Here is a 14,097-nt window from a genome sequence, read left to right as displayed (position 1 = left end):
GCGCACACGGCGCAGACGCGCAGACGGCGCGCACGGAGGACGGAAGCAGGAGGTGCAAACAGAAGACAGGGTGGAGGGCATGGAGGGCGCAAGGGTTGACGGCGCGGCACGCCAGGCTCGCCAGGGCAAACCCAGGACGGCCAGGACAGCCAGGACAGCCAGGACAGCCAGGACAGAGTAGGACGCCAGGGCAAGACGTCATAGGTCTCTGGGCGCGACCCGATATCTGTGTAGGGCGTCGCTTGAGCTTCGCAGGGCGCACTGAGGGCGCAGAGCATGCAGAGCAGGTTGCGTGCCATCACGCCGTTCTACGAGGCCTGCGATACGCTGCCCGATGCAGGATGGGGATGAGGGCGCATGTACATTCCCCGCGCGCCTGAACGCCCCTCGCTTCGCCGGGCTGCTCACAGTCTCGCTGCCTCTGCGCGCCGCCTCCGCTTCTGCTGACCACGGCGTCGTCTTCAACTCAATCCTCTTGCAATGTCAGGTGGCAGCCTCGGCAGGTCCGGCACCTGGCACGCTTGCTGGTCACGAGCTGCTCGGAGGGGGGCGTGCTCTCGGTGCGGGCAACTTTGGCCAGCGATGAGCACGAGTCTGCTGTGATAGTCCGAGAAGCATGCCAGTTGATGAGGTTAATGCAACCCTTGGGCCCTGATACGATGTCTGAGGATTATGTATGCAGCGGAGGATGCTTGCCTATCGACGGTGCTGGTTGGCGATCTGCTGGTCGTCTGAATGCTGCCTTATTGCGTCCACCTAGTGCATCAACCTTTACGCATCTTGCTCGATACTCTTTGGCAACAAAAGCAGCCAAGCACGAGCTATCGCTTGCTAGTCAACAGCCATCTGAGCGTGCGCAGCGCCGAAGCCCTCCAGCCTCAAGCCCAACAGCCGTCACCCCGAGCGCCCTGCCGCCCAGCCAGGAAGCCAGTAGTAGTGAGCCAGGCAGCCAGGAGTGACCCAAACGATATCCCACCTGACCATCGGACCCATCCAAGGAAATAGGAACTTGGACCTCAACCTGACCCCGGTACCCCGGTTTCACCTTCACTTGGTCGCCTATCGCTCATCCATCATCCACCATCTCTGCACGCATCTCAACTTCGACAGCATCCTTCGCCGTCTAACTCGACCTTGACATCCGCGCCCGCCGCCGCTCGCACCCCCTGCAACCCCGCACGCCGCCGTCTCGACTCTTGCTCGCTGCGGCCCGTCACTCGCTTCCCTTCAGGTGCGACATCCCCGGCCCGCTTTTCGTCATTGTCATCATCGCCGTACGGCATCAAGTCATCTCGACCACCATCACACGTCCACCACTCCCCATCTCCGTAAGCTTGAACGTTCCTTCCCTCCCCTTTCACCATCCACTGTCATTTCCCGCTTGTCCCCCGCAACGCCCCGCGCATCAATCCACCCCCGCCCTCCCTGCGTCTCGCCGTGACTGTTCCAGGCCGTGACTGTCCCACCTCTCGGTCCACACCTGCTGCGCCCGCACTGGCACACCTGGCAGATTGGCTCAAGCTCCTCCCCACTGCTCGAGCGTCCGTGAGGAAAGTGAGGAATGGACCTGTCACCTCCTCATTGTCCTCGAGTCCTTCCTCCCCCCGCCATCGACGTCAATGGCGTTTTGCCCCAGCGTCCTCACCACCAGCCTATCAGCCAGCGCTCCAGCGGCCGAGCTGACCTCTTTTCCTTGTTTTCCTGCAACCACCTTCCTCCCTTCCCTGTCCTCACGGCCTCGCCGCCGCCCCCTCCGTCCCCCGCCGTCCTGGACCTCTCCTTTGCGCGTGGGACGCCGAGCTGACACTTGGCCTTCTTTTTCGCCATTCGATCGGTCTTTTCGCCCGTACTCATCGCATACCGTGCTCACCCGTCCGACGACCGCCGTGCTCGCTTCCTGCTCCTGACCGCTGAACATCTGGACTCTCGCCGCTGAACCCAACGCACCACCACCCTTCGCTCACGCGGTCCGTGCTCCGACTACTTGGACACCTGCTTCGTTTCACTTGTGCGCCCACGCACACCCAGACGGAAGGAACGGACGTCCTGAATTGATTCGATCTTCGAGTCTCTACTTCCAAGGAGCTCATCGTGGTCTCCACTTCTCTCTGCACCTCGTCACTGCATTCTAAAACACAGCATGCCTGCTAGCCCGGAACCTGCTGCCGCGTCGCCGGTAGCTGCGCCGGTTGACCCCGTCAAGTCGGAGGACACCAAGGACACTGCCAAGGAGACGGCTACTGTGAGTTTTCAGTTGACGGCGGGACGGCGGATGACGTCTTGGGTGGGAGGCTGGGTACGCCTGGCCGCTGCTCGTGCGCACGACCCATCCAAGCGCGCATGCGTTCCCCGCTTTGTCATGCTTGCGCTCTTGACTTGCGTCGCATCATGCTGACCACGATTCGCAATGGTCACGACGATCCTGCGCCCCCTCCTTCCGTGTCTATCCGAACGAACGCCATGGCATACCGCGATAACGTACGACAGCCTGCTGCTGCTGCCGCCGATTCCCCAGCGCCTGTTGCTGAGGCTCCCGCGACGCCTGCCCCGACCACGCCCGCTCCGTCCCAACCCGCACCTGCTGCCGACACCGAGGAGAAGAAGGATGAGAAGAAGGAGGACGTGAAGGAGGGCAAGAAGGACGAGCCGGCTGCCGAGGAGCCGTTGCCGGACTCGCCCGATGGAATCATCAACATGGAGATCTTCTCGCAGATCCAGGACATGGATGACGAGGACGACGAGGATGGACCAGGGTCGCGCGAGTTCTCCAAGGGCATCGTGTGGGGATACTTTGAGCAGGCCGAGGCGACGTTCAAGCAGATGGAGGAGGCCATGTGAGTTATCTTCAGCATGCTATTGCTCGTTTGACTGACATCTGCAGTGCCGAGGCGTCGCTCAGCAACCTGTCGTCGCTGGGACACTTCCTGAAGGGATCATCAGCAGCGCTCGGCATCATCAAGGTGCAGAACTCGTGCGAGAAGATGCAGCACTACGGCAACTTGCGCGACGAGGAGGTCGGCGAGAACCTCGAGGAGGGTGAAGCGTTAGAGCGGATCAAGCAGCTGCTCGTCGACTGCAAGCGCGACTACGGCGTCGCCTCGCGCTATCTCCGTAGACTGTACAACGATGAGGAGTAAGTTGCGTTCGGCCGAGTGTCTCCGATGGACGCCGAGGTCGGGCGCAGTTCACGACCTCAACACGGTACAGCAAGGCAGCGTATAGCATAAGTTTAAGGCAGTATGTAGTCCAAGTTGCGCATTCCCGTCACCCTGTCACCCCCGCCGTCTTCTTCTTTCTCTCTCTTTCTCTTTTTTCTCCCATCCCCACCCCTACCCATATCCAAGGTTCCCTGCATGACACGTAGCGGCGCAGCCGAAGGAGTAATGATACGATCAGTATGAAATGTCAACATGACCCCAACGTGTGCGCATCTGCGAGCGGAGCGGGCGTCCTCTAGCCAGGACCTGACTCGGTCAACCCAACGCGATGATTATTAATTAAAACGTGTTCCCCTCTCCTGAGTCACCCCTTGTGCACAAGGAAAGTGAGCGCGTGTTGATCACTGGACAATGCGTGCAGCGCGTGTGTACGGAAAGGGGTTGAGTGTAAGCGAGCCAGACCGAAGATATGGAAGGAGGCCGCGGCCTCTCCGAGTAGCTACTTCGCTTATGACGCGCCGACCTCAAATGACAGAGGTACCTATGGGCGACATGACGTGCAGAGCATGCAGAGCCAAGCCGCCGGCATAAGCAGCACTGATGACTGGCCCGTGTCCGCGGATCGTGACCATTCGAGAGTATGACCGAGTCAAGACCGAGGAGGGGCACCGGAGTCGTACACTCAACAGTTCTGCGGGCCTGCATACCTGCAACGAGTCGAGTAGTCGCAAGAGCCCGGTTACGGAATGCGAACGTTGCATTCCGACCACTGTCCTGGACTCGTACTGGCAGTGGCATCTCCGTCAATCGTCACCTCTCCCTCACCTCACTACCTCTCTGCGTCAAACCAATGTCGGGCGCATACGTGCATGCATGCATGACTATATGGCCACTGGGCTGTATGCATGCGGCGTTTGCGTGTGCGTGTGCATGTGCGTAGATACGGCAACTCGGTCCGCCTTCCGGTCGCATATAGACCAATCGTGGACCCAGAGAGAGAGACGCTTGGCGCGCTGAAGCGAAAGTAGAGCGTCGGATCGGAGTCGGCGACGGAGCCACGTACAAAGCACACAAAACACTCCGAAACCGGCGCAGTTTTGATGCCGCAGTATATGGCTATTGCCATGAGATCTCTGAGTAACGTGATGCACTGGAAAGAGTCCTTGAGAGCTGGCTGCTTGGACTTGCCCTGTTCAGGACGGTCAATAGTCAGGACTGTCAGCAGGGAGCCGTCAGGAGCTCAGGAGGAGAAGAAAGCGGACTGGATAGCTGCCTGCTGCGCCTGAGTTGTTGACGCCTGCACCGCCGCCGAGCAGCGCCTTTCGCCGCCGCCGAGCGCCGCTGTGCGCCCCGAACGCCGCCGACTGCGCGTGGCGCTCACCCTACTTGCCCACTGCTCCGTCCCACTGCATAGTCTTCTGCTCACGCCGAGCACATCATTATGGATACATACACGCCCGAGCTAGATCGGGCAGGAATACTCGTCAGGTGACTCGTGTCAAGCGACAGATTACTTGAAGGACACGTAACGCGCCGCCCTCATCACTGCTAAAGGCTACGCTTCGCTTCACTCACGCACGCCCCTTGAACAGGCGCGAGATCTTGACTCCGCTGCCCCCATTCGCGCCGTTGGGCTTGGTCAGCTTGCCATTTGTACTGCTTGGCTGCGGCGCGCCAAAGCTCGGCGCAGGGGGTACGGGCGGGCTCTGCTGGCTCGGCTTCCCCCCGTGGGAGGGGTGCTTCCCGTGCGACGCGTGCTGCGCCGTCTTACTTGGTTCCGGCGAGGGAGAGAGGCGGACATTCGGCAGGCCGTGCGGAGCAGTATGCCCATTGGGACGCTTGGGCTGCGGAGCGATTAAGACGGGGGTCGCCTTGCCCTTTGTGGGGTGACGGACTACGCCGGGCGGAGAAGACTGAGCCTCGCGCCGGCCCGGTGCCAGGTCGGGGAGCTCGATCGTCGAGAGGTAGATCGCAAGGAGAGGGGGTCGCCACGGTTCCGGCCTGCCTTGTCAGCTACTTCGTGGGCGGAAGGTCGCAGCTTCTACTACTCACTTCGGATCGTCCAGGTTGATGACGCGCGGGCCTCGGGGTGCCGGCGGCTGCTCCTCGTTCACGTACTGGTGCAGCTCTGGCTCGCCGTTACGGTGCCGCGCGCGGGTGATACCAGAGCACACCTGCATGGCGCGCTGGGCTGCCTCTGGCCGCTTCGTCCGGATCACGATGTAGAGAATGCTCGGATCACATAGGAGGGCGAGCGCGCGGTCAATATGCGTGTTGATGTCGGTCTGCATCCCGACGATGATCTCGTTGGACTCCTCCTGATGGTCAGCTACGCTCGTATGCCTGGTAGCATAAGTGTGGTCGTCAAAGTACTCACCGGCTCAAAGTCCTCAGGGGTGATGATACGCTGAGGCTCGTGTGACGAGGAAGACGTCGGCGGTGAGGGTTTAGCGGGCACGACGGGTTTGGAGCCTGACGGTGTGCGAAGCAGACCTGTTGACTGTGCGCGCTCGGCCTGACGCTCCTCGGCCGCGTCCATGAGACAGAGCACCCTGGGGTCAGTTCATACGAAGATCCCGGCTAACTTACGACATCACAAGTAGGTACTCGAGACCGCGCAGGTCCTTAATGTCCTGGAAGCGCTCAATGTTGTAGTGCAGAATCGAGATACGGGGGAAGTCTCGCTTGTCGCCCTCACGCGCAAGGCAGATTTCGACGCTAGGCTCCGGTTTGCGGTCAAGCGAGCACACCATGTCTTTCCCCACCAGGTCGCGCTTCCACTTGTACTTGTTGCTGTTATCAGCTCTGGACATCTGAGTTTGGCTCACCCCTCGAAGATGAATGTCCATTCCTGAATGTTAGCTGTCGCTTCGCTCCATTAGCCTGTAAGACGTACGAAGTGCCTGTCGTCAGTTCAACCCGCGGAGTCACCTAACTTACAATCGCCCCGTGAACTCCATTCCGACAGACACGTCCGGGCCGTGCAGCTCGAGCCGCCGTGTCTTCAGCTTCTCCGAGACGTACCCCGCGGACGCGAGCTTAGCGCCGCTGAATGCATCTGTACGTCAGCTCGTCGGCTCTAAAAAGCTTTGCAGGGCGATCGCTTGCGATGCGTCATTGATGGTGCCATGCGGGGCGCAACGATGAGCGAACATCACTGAAGACTTTTTGCCCAGAATAGAGGGCGACTGCGGCGTAGTTGCACCTTATCGCGGCACCAGTCTTGGACACGCTCAAGCGACCACTGCGCACGCTGCAGCGCACCGGCGTAGTCATGAGCGTAGCGCACTGTTCCGACAATAGTCACGGCCCCCCGACTCTCCTCTCACTCACCATACAGCGCCGTGGCGTAAGCCTCGCCGTTGACCTTTTCGCGGACACGGGCGTACCGGACCTCGCCGTTGTTTTCCTTCAGCTCGAGGATGGCGGGGTTCTCGCGGCTCGGCTCGGCCGTGAGCGTGTAGCACGAGGCGTCTCGGAGGGCCATGTCGGAGGTTGCGGCGGCGTGACGGGTCTGGTCGGTATCGGTGCAGCCGGGCGGCAAGGGCCCCCTAGTCGTGTGCTCGGGCGGTCGCTCGTGGAATGCGGCGTTGCCAGTGTCGAGATGTCGATGGGGACAAAGGGAGAACTTGTGGAGAACGCGCTGCTGGATTAATAGGTGAGCAAGCGTGTCCGTTTGTGTGTGTGTGTGAGAGCAGACTGTGTCTGTATGCAAATGCGAATGGAGGAAAGAGTGAAGAGTGAATGTGAAGAACGACGACGGATCCGCACTGCCTCAATGTCTCAATGTCTTGGCCAGTGTCGGTCACTGCACTGGCCGAGGGTGGGTGGACTCAGGCACGGACCTGTAGCACGAAATCAAGCGGCAAAATTCAGGGTGGCAACTCCAGGCACACACCCCGCCCATCCACCTCGATCATGTGCCGGGAGCCGTTTCGGCTCTCTTCGTCCAACGATAGTCCGTAGCGATAGCGGCCATCGCATTGCAGACCGGAAGGTAGCTCAGGTGACCGCGGGACTCTGCACAGGACACAGGATATCAGATACCGTGGGACTGCATGCGATGTTTATACATGTTGATGTTTATTGATACAAGAGCGGCCTCATATCACCGCCGTCTATCCTCATGCTCACGCCATCCCCATCGGGGCGGCTTGACTGCTTGTTAACGCGTCGAGCTCCTCTGCGTTCGCAGCGAAGAACGCGTCGAATTCGTCGTCCTCATCCGCCTCCTCGGCCCAGGCTAGCACCCGCTTGGAAACCATAATGCTATATGGTCAGCAACACCGCTTCGGGAATCGGAATGTCCGCCTCGGTAACTCACTGCTTTAAGTTGAATCCCCGTAGCTCCAGTCCGTCAAGCGACGTCGCACGAGAGAGTGCAACATACGCCTGTCCATCGTCAAAGGTACCCTGCAGGTCGACTTTGACTCGGCTCAGAGTCATCCCCTGCGCCTTGTGGATCGTGATAGCCCTACAGGTCAGCTGCGAAGCTTCTAACTGCACTCACCACGCGAGAATGAGCGGCACCTGAATTCGCTTCGCTTCCATCTTGTTGCGAGCGTTCTCGACGCTAACCTCCATGGTTGGGACCAAGACCGGAGGACGCTTCAGGCCGTTCTTCGCCTCGAAGTCGACCACGGGGTACAGCGGCCCTCGGTCAGCGCCGTCAGCGTCGCGGTCCGCCTTTGGCAACTTCTTCGCGCCGTCGTCGTCGACACCAAAGTCGGCCATGGTGCTAAAGCCCACGACTTTGCCGGTGGATCCGTTCACTAGACCGGGCGCCCAGTTCTGGCATCGTCAGTGGGGTGTCACGTTCGTAACTCACGTAAACTAGCATGACCTGAGCTCCGACCTTGAGAGCGATGGATTCGGGCCAACGAGTATGGCTATTAAGAGTCTTGGTGGCCTGCTCTTGAGACACCTCATAGCCATTGGTCGTCTGGCCGCCGATATCGATAGCCCGGTAGACCTGAGGGCTTCCAGGGAGGGAAGCCAGATTCTGGTTGTTGACCTGCTCGACTTGGTATCGGCGAGAGTACCTGGATGGTCAGCATAGACCGTAGAGGAGGCCGCAGAGGGTTACTTACAGTTGAACAGGTCGTGTCCCCTCCGGGCACTGAACTGGTCGGTTACACCGGGTCAGCAGAGCGCTTGCCTCCTTCGTCATCCTGCCGCGGCGGATGTGCTCGAGGGCGGTGACAAGGCTCTCCTCTGACTGACGGAAGACCTGCTGAAGAGTGATGCGATTGCTTCTGGGGAAGGCTCGGTCCCAAACGTCCGCATCGAAGGCGTACTTCGGTTTCGGTCCATCATGGTCGGCAACAGGAGGAAGCTGGAAAAAGTCGCCGCAGAAGATGACCTGCAGGCCGCCGAACGGAGTTGATCGGCGGCGCACTACGCGACCGATCTGGTCGAGCTTGTCAAGCAGTTCTCCAGAGATCATGGAGATCTCATCGACGAGGAGGACGTCAGTCTTCCTCCACGCCTCGGTCGATCCTCTGTTCTTCATGACCTGGCCGATCAGCCGTTGCACCGGCTTGGTACCGAGGCCGATGCGCGCCCAGGAGTGCAGCGTCACGCCTCCGACATTCCTACTTTGTCAGCTGACGCTCCGTATCCTACACTTACAGTGCTGCCATGCCGGTCGACGCCGTCACGGCCACTTGCCGGGCACCGCCGATAGAGCCGCGCAGCGCCTTGATGATTGCGCGGAAGAGATGCGATTTTCCCGTACCAGCAGCGCCGGTGAAGAAGATGTTCTCGCCCCTGAGGATACGATCGAGTACCTCCTTCTGCTGAGGAGAGAGCGAGGCTAGCTCCTCGGGGACCTCTACCTCGGCCGAAGGAGTCCACTTGCCATCCTTCATGACAGGCTCGTCCCCGTCTTCATCGTCCGAGACCAGGCTGATAGATGGCTGCGATTGCGACGGTTGTGGAGGGAGCAGAGGCGTCTCCTTCATGGCCCTGAGATAATCCTCAACCTGATTCTTCGCCGAGCGACTCCATTTGCCGTCGGTCATGGTCGGTTCGGGTTCGTCGTCAGACAGCGTAACCAAAGAGCGACTCGGTCCCAGTTTCGCCTTCTTCTTCTTTGAGCGGTTGAATTTGTTATAGTAGTTGTTCGCCGGCTTCCTACTCTCCGATTTCAGCCATTCCTATTGTTAGCTGCGCCAGAGGTTCCTAAGGGATACGTACCGAAGCCTCAAAATGATCTGGGAAGCTTCTGAAGTACGCGCCCGGAAAGCCTTCCGTTTGCTTGAGAGCTTCTTCAAAGCTGGCGTAGATGCCTGGGTTTCGACCTTTCGCAACAGCGGTGTAGTTTGGTTGGTAAGACGACATGGTACCAGACCAAGGAACGCCGGGTGGTTGACTCAACCACAACAATGTTGCAGAGGTGCCATTTCGCGACGCGTCGCGCAGCGCGGGGAAGGTGGACTCGCCAGGTGGAGGTCTAGCAGATCTCATGCCTCAGTGTTAGTGACATTTTACACGTGGGTGGTTGTGCAAATGTCAGGTTGGATTGAGGACCTTCAGATTACGTAACGTTAGCTTCGTCTTCTCGTGCGAGTGTGTGGCACGGACCTCCCAGAGGTGGCGGTCGACGACGTTTGCCACAGGGACGAGCACACGCTGCATGCCTCAGGTGCGCGCCACCGGAGTGTGCTCTATTGTTCTCTACATCGCAGGCTGTCGAAGAACCTAACTTGAGGTTCTTGGACCCGGTCTTGGGGTGCTGAGACAAAGAGAACGAGGGTTGGTGAGGGTCGACGAGACATTGCCGGCGAGAACTTGGATCTCGGTCGCCGCCTGTATTACGAGCCGGCCTGATCTGCCCCACCCGCTACAGGCTGAGCGAATACCGTTCATTCGAAAAGACGAATCACATAAGCAACAAAAGGGACTAGCTGTAGTCACTTACCCATACAGCCTCCTGGATAGCCTGAGGACATGACCCCCTCATCCTGTGCATACCGCAGTGAAGAGCTTGGACCAGCGCCCGGGTATCCTGGTCCTGTCAGGAGATACTGTCACATTATCTAAGGTGTGAGGTCAGCCGCAGGTATGCTTGCCTAAGCTGGGCTCGACGAAAGCGTGGTCTGAGGTCGTGTGGTGAGCATCCTGGCTGCATGTCGGTGCGCAAAATTCGAAATCACTGCAACGTGAGAATCTGTATTGTAGTCGATGGAGGCGGCTGAAGGTGATGATACTGACACTTCTGGACCCCCAAGTGTGCATTGTGTATTTGGTGTACAGCACACAGAGTCGGTTTAATTCGGGGATAGGCTATGCGTACGTTAGGAAGTCGTACGCAGTTTATGTATGTAGTCTCGGAATAAGTTCGAGAACGATAGGCGAGGAGAGTTTCGTACTCTGGGACACAGATGAGAAGGCGTCCGGAAGGCTTAAACCTCGGAATGTGGACAAGTAAGCCTAAAGTGATCTCTGCGCAGTGGGCCAGACTGCGCCAGAGTGCTATTGATCCAATCGGTGCTTGGCATGGGCCGTCTTCCCTGGGCATGAGCCAGGTGAAGTTACAGGAAAGTTGATCTTCCTGTCGGTCTGTGGGAGGTATGTTGATATGCCCTCGTCTGCCTTGGATCCGTAGAAGCTGATATCGTCAGCTTGGGAGAATGGTCCAAAGTCACGCCCAGCATTTGCGCCCTCGCAGTGCACATACCGGTCCGGCTCGTTGGCTGCTGGGATGGTGCGGTAGGCTGAGGGGAGGGCGCGGAGGACGCGACGTCGGACTGCGTCAACGGAGGCGACTCTGCAGTGTCTCGTGTACCATGTCCCTGGCGACACTTACATGCTGCGCCTTCGCGACTGTGCCTCCTTCGAGCCCTGCTGACAACTCTACTTGGTATCTATGTCAAGTCGGGGAGTCTGTCTGGTATCCTCCTCGTGCCCCCCTGGTCCCCGTGGTCTCGTCACACTGGCGTTTCCAGCCGATCACTCGATCGCTCGTCGTTATCACACCCAGAGCTGGCTTATGTCCTGCCGTCACTGACCACTCTGCGCCTCTGGCTCCCCTGCGTCCATGCATCATACATCTCATCGCCCGGTCACGATGCACGTACCCCGCACCCACTGCATTCCGGCCTGCACAACTACCTCGCTGTCTGACATCCTTTCCCACTTGCTCCATTTTCCAGGCAACGTCAGCAGGAATGCATAGGGCGTTAAACCACTGCTCTTCTCTCCAATCACGCCCCCTGTTGACCACTGTTGATCATATCGAGGGGATCGCCCGGCATCAACAATCACCCCTCTCACCAGGTCCGAAACTGTGCCAGAACCTAGGTCAGCCCTCGCTGTCCCGCAAGCAACCCCCGCGCGCCGCGAACATCACCTCGTCCCGCTGACGCTCGAGCGCAAGGCAACCCCTTAGCCCTCGGGCGGTGGTCAAGAGGTCACAGCCCCGGGCCCGCAACCACAACCCACAGGTTCAAACCAGCAGCCGTCCCGCGGCGACTCGAATCAAGGGCGCAAACGCACAAGCCTTGCTCCCATCGTCGAGATTGTCTTGCCTCGCGACCTACACTGGCTTACCAGGCCTTGCTGCCCCGCTGCAACGTTACGTGTACACTGTCCACCACGCTCCTTCCAACACCCCAGGCCGTTCCTCACTGTCCCTCACTGTCCCTCCGTCCCTCCTTCGCCGATTGTCGCGCCTTCACAGACCACACCTTCGGACTTTGCACAACATCCCTTTCATACCTCGCCATTACGCCATCCCTCATTTCCGCCATCCACCTCCTAGACCCTTCCTTCTAGCCGCCTCAACTTCGCATCGGTCAGTGACCATCATCAGATCATCATCGCATCAACCCTGGACAACAACAAACACGACTTGCTGTCTTGGCCGGCGTGGTCATCGTTGGTGCTCTCTTTCGACTGATTGCATCACCCTCAAAGGCCCAATTGGGCCGTTGTCAATCGCTGCATCCATTCCTGAACGCCCAGCTCATTAACTCGTGGCTTCCTGCGAACGAGTGCGTGAGTGAAGGTACGTGATTCTTCTTCCATGGTTCTGGGTTGGATTGGGCCATATTGTGCTACATCCCCCGTGCGGTGATTGCCCTGTCAATCTTACCCGGTGATGTTGATATAAGCGTCCGGGTCCCCTTTTGTTGTCTCCAAACACAATGCTGACACCACATGTGCGTTCATCATCCGCAGGCCGCAGAAAACTCCGCGTACATAACCCCGTATCGTTTACCTCACTACTCCTGCTACCCCGTACCTTGTCACACCCTCCGTCGACTTTTTCTTACCTGGCAAACTTCTCGAGGCGCTTAGGCCATGACCCAGCTCCTCGCCGGCCCGCATTCGTCTTCAGGTCATCCACACCAGATCAGAGCCTCTCGTTCACGCACACACGAGCCACCCAGATCTACCGCCTCTCAGACACTAGTGTTTGACCCGGACCTCGGTGTGGGAGGAAAGAGTATGAATGGGCCTATCAACTTGCTTGTTAAGGCGGCGCTGGAGGTGGCAGACGACGACCACCAACGTAATCCCCTCGCCCATTCCACCGCCGCGGACCAACCCCATCCCGCCTCAGTGGCCACCCAAAGCACCGCTCATCCGCACGCGTACTCCCGCCCTCATCATGAGCACCCGCAACATTATGCAGCACCCCATTCCCACGACTATGGACACTATGCCGACGTACCTCGTCAAGCACCTGGTGGTTCTGACAGGAATCGCATGGTGAGTGGTGATCGTGCACAGGTGCGCCTTGATCCTTGAGGTGTCACGGTGGCGCATAGGCCGATTCGGTTATCGACGAGATTGTGTTGACATTTTTCGAAGATGGGGCCTCCTGGTCACCCGCGCGACGACGAGCGATATGCATCTCACCAAGGTCATGGCTGGATGCCGGGTCCCCCGCCACCAGGCTTCGACTACCACCACCAACCACCACCGCCGCCCCACCACCAGCAGGGGTACTATGGTGGACCTGGCTATCATCATCCTCAGGCTCACCCGTACCCGCCGCACGGCTACCACGACGGCGGGTGGCAGGCACCTCCCCCTCAGCACGGCGGTCGGCATGACTGGCCACCTGAGGCTTACTACCGCCCGATGTCGCACTCCTCCGAAGAGCAGGCGAGGCAGAGGCGCAGTGGTGGATCCGCAGAGGGCGGCGAGCCCTCATCGCCACAGAAGCGTTACCGCGACACGCCTCGGCACAGCAGCAGCCCCGAAGAGGCGAGCGGTGCCAGTGGCAGTTCTAAGACGACGTCCTCTGGAAGCTCTGACGAGTATCAGCCCACGACTAAGAAGGTGCGCAAGAATCCCGGCCGCACTACTCGCGCCAGCGCCCGCCTCCGCGCTACCACCGCCGTCAAGGAGGAGTCGCCCGAAACAACCACGCCGGAGAGCATGAGCTCCCTCCGCGAGTCCAATGGCTCCAGTAGTGTCCCCAAGATTGGTCCTGACAATGAGGGCGATGAGGACGGAGACGGCGAAGGCAACGATGACCAGGAAGACGCAGACGGCGAGGAGAAGCCCAAGCCGAAGAGGCGGAAGTACGTCCGCCGCGACCAAGCCCGCCGCAAGGAGCAGAACGCCCAGGCGCAGAAGAAGTTCCGTCAGAAGAAGAAGAAGCTGGCTGAGCAGGTACGTGACGATCTACAACGTGGACGGTCCACTGACAGCGCTCAGATGAAGACGGACCTGGACGAGGCGCTCGAGAGGGCCACGATGCTCGCTGAGAAGCTCGACAAGGCGAATGAGCAGATCGTGGCCATGGGCGTCGAAATCAACCAGCTCCGCCTTGGCATGATGAAGTGCAAGTGTGTCGGTCCTGACACGTAGTGCGATCAGGACTGCACCATTTAGTACATTTCGCTCCTCCCGGCCTATCTCGACCCGCAAGATTCTTGCCCCAGACTCTCCCATAAGGACTCTGCACAGCCTAACGCAAGTT

At 59.3% G+C, this 14,097-nt stretch overlaps 4 protein-coding genes across 4 annotated transcripts; 2 read left to right on the top strand and 2 right to left on the bottom strand.

Annotated features, from left to right (window-relative positions):
- Window positions 1-2,140: 2,140 nt before the first annotated feature.
- A1Q1_04048 (transferase) lies at window positions 2,141-3,364 on the top strand (the record flags this gene model as incomplete). The annotated part of the gene is made up of 4 exons (XM_014322425.1): window positions 2,141-2,242; window positions 2,488-2,834; window positions 2,882-3,133; window positions 3,208-3,364. 4 exons carry the CDS (start codon window positions 2,141-2,143, stop codon window positions 3,362-3,364), a joined length of 858 nt encoding a protein of 285 aa, XP_014177900.1.
- Window positions 3,365-4,729: 1,365 nt separating this feature from the next.
- Window positions 4,730-6,645, bottom strand: A1Q1_04047 (uncharacterized protein; the record flags this gene model as incomplete). The annotated part of the gene is made up of 6 exons (XM_014322424.1): window positions 4,730-5,159; window positions 5,211-5,476; window positions 5,536-5,710; window positions 5,766-5,951; window positions 6,099-6,216; window positions 6,492-6,645. The coding sequence occupies 6 exons, from the start codon at window positions 6,643-6,645 to the stop codon at window positions 4,730-4,732; spliced, it is 1,329 nt and encodes a 442-aa protein (XP_014177899.1).
- Window positions 6,646-7,288: 643 nt separating this feature from the next.
- Window positions 7,289-9,626, bottom strand: A1Q1_04046 (DNA repair and recombination protein PIF1 precursor; the record flags this gene model as incomplete). The annotated part of the gene is made up of 7 exons (XM_014322423.1): window positions 7,289-7,427; window positions 7,483-7,593; window positions 7,669-7,949; window positions 8,002-8,200; window positions 8,249-8,659; window positions 8,790-9,298; window positions 9,357-9,626. 7 exons carry the CDS (start codon window positions 9,624-9,626, stop codon window positions 7,289-7,291), a joined length of 1,920 nt encoding a protein of 639 aa, XP_014177898.1.
- A 2,838-nt stretch (window positions 9,627-12,464) lies between these two features.
- On the top strand, window positions 12,465-13,985 carry A1Q1_04045 (uncharacterized protein; the record flags this gene model as incomplete). Its single annotated transcript, XM_014322422.1, has 2 exons — window positions 12,465-12,896; window positions 12,978-13,985. 2 exons carry the CDS (start codon window positions 12,465-12,467, stop codon window positions 13,983-13,985), a joined length of 1,440 nt encoding a protein of 479 aa, XP_014177897.1.
- Window positions 13,986-14,097: the final 112 nt, after the last annotated feature.

Source organism: Trichosporon asahii (assembly GCF_000293215.1).
Source record: "Trichosporon asahii var. asahii CBS 2479 unplaced genomic scaffold scaffold00070, whole genome shotgun sequence".
Classification (NCBI taxonomy): domain Eukaryota; kingdom Fungi; phylum Basidiomycota; class Tremellomycetes; order Trichosporonales; family Trichosporonaceae; genus Trichosporon; species Trichosporon asahii.
Note: the sequence above shows the minus strand (reverse complement) of the source record. Positions and strands in the feature narration are given on the sequence as shown.